Here is a 5,062-nt window from a genome sequence, read left to right on the forward strand (position 1 = left end):
CTGTTTAAAAAAAAAAAAAAATATATATATATATATATATAGTCTGGGAGTGTAGCTTGGAGGTAGAAGGGTTTCCAGGAATCCCAGTACCACCAAAACAAACAAACAAAAACCAACCAACCAAACAAACAAACAAAAAACAAAGGGCTGGGGGCGTAGCTTGGAGGTAGAAGGATTGTGGATTCAATCCCCAGTACAATAAAATAAAATAAAATAAAATAAAATAAAATAAAATAAAATAATATCTGAGAGTAAAACTCCATGGTAGGGCCCTTTTTGGCATGTGCAAAGCCCCAGTTAAATGCCCAGTGTGGAAAAAGAAATTGGCTCTGTATAGGGACTAGATTGTGAGGGGACAGGTAATAGGCTCAGGACCAATTTATTTTGCAAGGTTAGTTAAAATACAAGGGGTGACGGACAAGGAGGGTCATAGTGTTGGGGATGTTTCTGGCTGCATGTTCAGAATCAAAAGAACTTGGACTGGATTGGAGAGTTAAAAAAAAATAAATAGAATCAAGGATAAATTCTAGCATGGTGGTGTATGCCTGTAATTCATAATCCCAGTACTTGGGAGGCTGAGATAGGAGGATGACAGGTTCGTGACCAGCCTCAGCTACTTAGTGAGGCCCTCCGCAATGTAGTGAGACCCTGCTTCAAAATAAAGAATTAAAAAATAGGCTAGGGGAGGAGCTCGGAGGTAGAATGGCCCTGGGTTCAATTCCCAGTACCAAAAAAAAAAAAAAAAAAAAAGTGAATCTTGTTTTTTTTTTGTGGTTTCTTTTTTTTGGCATAAAACAAAATGAAAAATGCAAGAGGCAAGTTTTGGGGTGAGTGAGAGAGAGAAGGGTGTGAAGCAGATGTGGGCAGAACAGTCTCTAGGATAAAAGCAGATCCATAACCAGTGCAGGTAGACCAGAAGGCCTGGGGAAGGAAGGCTGGAGATTTCCTATCTAACTGATACCATCTCTCCACAAAACATCCACCAAGATCATAAGCTGGGTGTGGGGACAGCGAAGAAAGACAGGTGGCTTGAGGATAAAGCGGAAACGTGGAACTTTGAGAGACGGTAAAGAGAATATGCCAAGAGGTAGAGTGAATTCCAAAGAAGTGCCAAGTTTCCATTTGAGATCTACCGACACGCATGAACCTCAATCGCGCCCCTTAATAATTGGGACACTGGACAAGTCACTTCCCCTCTCTGAGCCGTGGTTTCCTCTTGCAGTACATGATGGCAATGTGTGTCCCAAAGGAAGGATGTTGAAATTAGAGATGATTGGCACACAGAAGGATCTCACCGCACATGGGCCATGGAAACGGCACAGGTCTCTTCTGTGGCTCACAGGTTCCCTCTCCCATCCTTGCACCTGGGGTAGACCTGTAACTTTGCAACTTTTCCTTGTGGGCCTGGCCCCCACCTGTCATTATCTTTCTTTGTTGTATGGACTTTAAAAATAAAAAATTTTAGCCAGGCGTGGTGGCGCACGCTTGTAATCCTAGTGTTCAGGAGGCTGAGACCGGAGGATCATGGTTCGCAGACAGCCTCAGCTACTTAGTGAGGCCCTCCGCAACTCAGTGAGACCCTGTTTCAAAATAAAGAATAAAAAATAGGGCTGGGGTGTAGTTCAGAGGTAGAATACCTCTGGGTTATCCCCAAAGCGGCGGGGGGGTGGGGGGGTGGGGGACCAGCCAGGCATGGTAGCACACGCTTGTAATTCCAGCGCTTAGGAGGCTGAGACAGGAGGAAAGCACAGGTTCGAAGCCAGCCCCAGCTACTCTCAGCAACTTAGTGAGACCCTGTTTCCAAATAAAGTATAAAATAGGTCTGGGAGTATAGCCCGGAGGTAGAAAAGCCTCTGGATTCCACCCCCAGTACCATGAAAGAAAGAAAGAAAGAGAAAGAAAGAAAGAAAGAAAGAAAGAAAGAAAGAAAGAAAGAAAGAAAGAAAGAAAGAAAGAAAGAAAAAACAAAACCTTGGTTACTGTAATCAGCCTAAGCCCTATTTTCCTCATCTGTACAAGGACCTTCTGTACTTTACACACATTGACCTGTACAATCTTCAAGGACGGCTGAGATGAGTTTGCGGGCTAAGAGAAGCTGTCTGAGTGAGGATAGTTGTAGCTGTTACTACTCTTAGCATCACTCTGGAGTGATCTTGAGCTCCCACGGTGCTTAGCACAGAACCCAGCCCCAGGGCACAGCACAGAACCAGTTAAGGATCAAGGATCCTCACAGATTAGTTATAGATTCATTCCATCTAGCCTGGAAGAGTTGCCATGTCCACTCCCACTCAATCTTTATCTGAAATTGGACCTTTACCACAGAACCACTCCACTTTTGCAGAGGAGGAAGCTCACTGAGGGGCTTGTGGTGGTGTCTGTGATCCCAGTACTTGGGAGGCCGAGGTGGGAGAAGCACGGGATTAAAGCCAGTCTCAGCAACCTAGCGAGGCCCTGTTTCAAAGTAAAAAAATAAAAAGGGCTGGGGTGTAGTTCAGAGGTACAATGGCCCTGGGTTTTAATCCCCAATACCAAAAAACAAAACAAAACAAAAAAAGAGAGATGATGATATTGACCCAGAACTCCTATCTTGTCCTGGGGACATGTTAGAGATGAGATTAGAATACAGATTCCTGTCTCTGGAGCCTGTAATCTTCACACTACAATGGTGACTTTCAACCAGGGTTGATTTTGCAATGCCTATAGATACTTTGGGGAATGTCTATAACTGGAGGGGGAATGTTGTTGTCCTCTAGTGGCCAAAGATGCTCCTAAACCTTCTTCAATAGACAGGGCAGCCGGGCGTGGTGGCACACGCGTGTAATCCCAGCATTCGGGAGGCTGAGACCCGGAGGATCGTGGTTCATGGGCAGCCTCAGCTACTTAGTGAGGTCCTCTGCAACTCAGTGAGACCCGGTTTCAAAATAAAGAATAAAAAATAGGGCAGGGGGTGTAGCTCAGAGGTCGAATGCCCCTGGGTTCCATCCCCAGACCCTCAAAAACAAAACAAAACAAAAAAACAATAGATAGGGCAGTCCCTTCCCCAACAAAGAATCATTTATTATCCAGCCCCTGGTGTCAGTAGTGCTGAGGCTGAGAAAGCCCGCGCAATGTTACACAATGTCCTATAGACCACCTTGGTGAAAGTGACAGGTAAGACAAGAACAGGAGGTAGTGAGGAGGGAAAAGAAGCTTGGTGGAGAGGTCCCGTGTGGAACGGGAACTACGGAGCCAGGTAAGGTGCGCTCAAAGCGGGCTGGACTTGCACCTGAACAATGGCTATTGTTGGACTATTCCAGGTGTGGGAAGGATGAAAACCAATTTCTCTATTCCTCTGAATGGCTCTGAAGAGGATCTCTGGGAGTTGTCTGGCCACACCGCTCTGTGGATCTTGCCGCTGGTGGTGATCGCGGTCACCTTTGTCCTGGGTGTGCTGGGCAACGGGCTTGTGATCTGGGTGGCTGGATTTAAGATGGCGTACACGGTCACCACCATCTTTTACCTGAACTTGGCCTTAGCTGACTTCTCCTTCACGGCCACCCTCCCGTTTCTAATCGCCTCAATGGCCATGAGAGAAAAGTGGCCCTTCGGCTGGTTCCTGTGTAAGGCCATTCACGTCGTGGTGGATGTCAACCTGTTCGGAAGCGTCTTCCTCATCGCGATCATCGCCCTGGACCGCTGCATTTGTGTCCTGCGTCCGGTCTGGGCCCAGAACCACCGCACTGTTGGTCTGGCCAAAAAGGTGATTATTGGACCCTGGCTTCTTGCCCTAGTCCTGACATTGCCAATTTTTATCTTTTTGACGACCGTCCAACTTCCAAATGGGGATGTGTACTGTACCTTCAACTTTGGGTCCTGGGGTAACACCACCGAGGAGAGATGGAACGTGGCCTTCACCGTGCTGACAGCGAGAGGGATCATCCGGTTCATCGTGGGCTTCAGCACGCCCATGTCTGCTGTCGCCATATGCTACGGCCTCATCGCCACCAAGATCCACAGGAAAGGCATGATTAACTCCAACCGCCCCTTGAGGGTTCTCACTGCCGTCGTGGCTTCCTTCTTCATCTGCTGGTTCCCCTTTCAACTGGTCGCCCTTCTGAGCACAGTCTGGCTCAAAGAGACGGTGTTAGAGGGCAAGTACAAAATCCTCGTTACCCTGACCAACCTGACCAGCTCCCTAGCCTTTTTTAACAGCTGCCTCAACCCAATGCTCTACGTCTTCGTGGGCCAGGACTTCCGAGAGAGACTGATCCGCTCCCTGCCAGCCAGTCTGGAGCGGGCCCTGAGCGAGGACACGGCTCAGACCAGCACTGCGGTGACCAACTCCACTTCACCTCCTGCAGAGGTGGAGCTACGGGATAAGTGAGGAGGGGGCTCAGGGGTGTTTTTTGTTTTTGTGGTACTGGGGATTGAACCCAAGGGCATTCTACCTCCAGGCTCCCCCTCATCCTCCACCTTCATCTCCCCTTTTTAAAGATTTGAAATAGGATCTTGGTAAGTTGCTGAAGGGTCTCACTAAGTAGCTGAGGCTGGCCTTGAACTTTTGAACCTTCAGTCTCAGACTCCCAAATACTCAGAGTACAGGCGTGTGCTGCCAGCCTTGGCTTGCGCCTATTTAAAAAAATCAGATTATTTGCCGGGCGTGGTGGCGCACGCTTGTAATCCCCGCGCTTGGGAGGCAGAGACAGGAGGATTGTGCTGGTTCGAAGCCAGCTTCCCTGGCTTAAGAGACCCTGTTTCCAAATAAAAATATAAAATGGGTCTGGGAGTGTAGCCAGGTAGAACGGGTTCCAGGAACCCCAGTAACACACACACACACACAAAAAAAAAAAAACCAACAACAACACATCAGATTATGTAGGTCTCCTCCTATTTCTACTTTGCTAATTTTTTTTTGTTTTTAAACAATTATGAATAATTTTTGGATTTAATTTTTTTATAGTAGTAAGGATTGAAACCAGGAGAGTTCTACCACTGAGCTACATCCCTCTTCCTTATTTTATTTATTTATTTATTTTTTGGTGGTACTGGAGGTGGAACCTAGGAGCTTTCTACCTCTGGGCTA

General features: G+C 47.3%; 1 protein-coding gene across 1 annotated transcript; it reads left to right on the top strand.

Annotated features, from left to right (window-relative positions):
• Positions 1-3,307: 3,307 nt before the first annotated feature.
• FPR2 (formyl peptide receptor 2) lies at positions 3,308-4,363 on the top strand (the record flags this gene model as incomplete). Its single annotated transcript, XM_080704184.1, has 1 exon — positions 3,308-4,363. The coding sequence occupies one exon, from the start codon at positions 3,308-3,310 to the stop codon at positions 4,361-4,363; it is 1,056 nt and encodes a 351-aa protein (XP_080560310.1).
• Between the last annotated feature and the right edge of the window lie 699 nt (positions 4,364-5,062).

This window comes from Muscardinus avellanarius (genome assembly GCF_963383645.1).
Source record: "Muscardinus avellanarius genome assembly, chromosome: 10".
NCBI lineage: Eukaryota > Metazoa > Chordata > Mammalia > Rodentia > Gliridae > Muscardinus > Muscardinus avellanarius.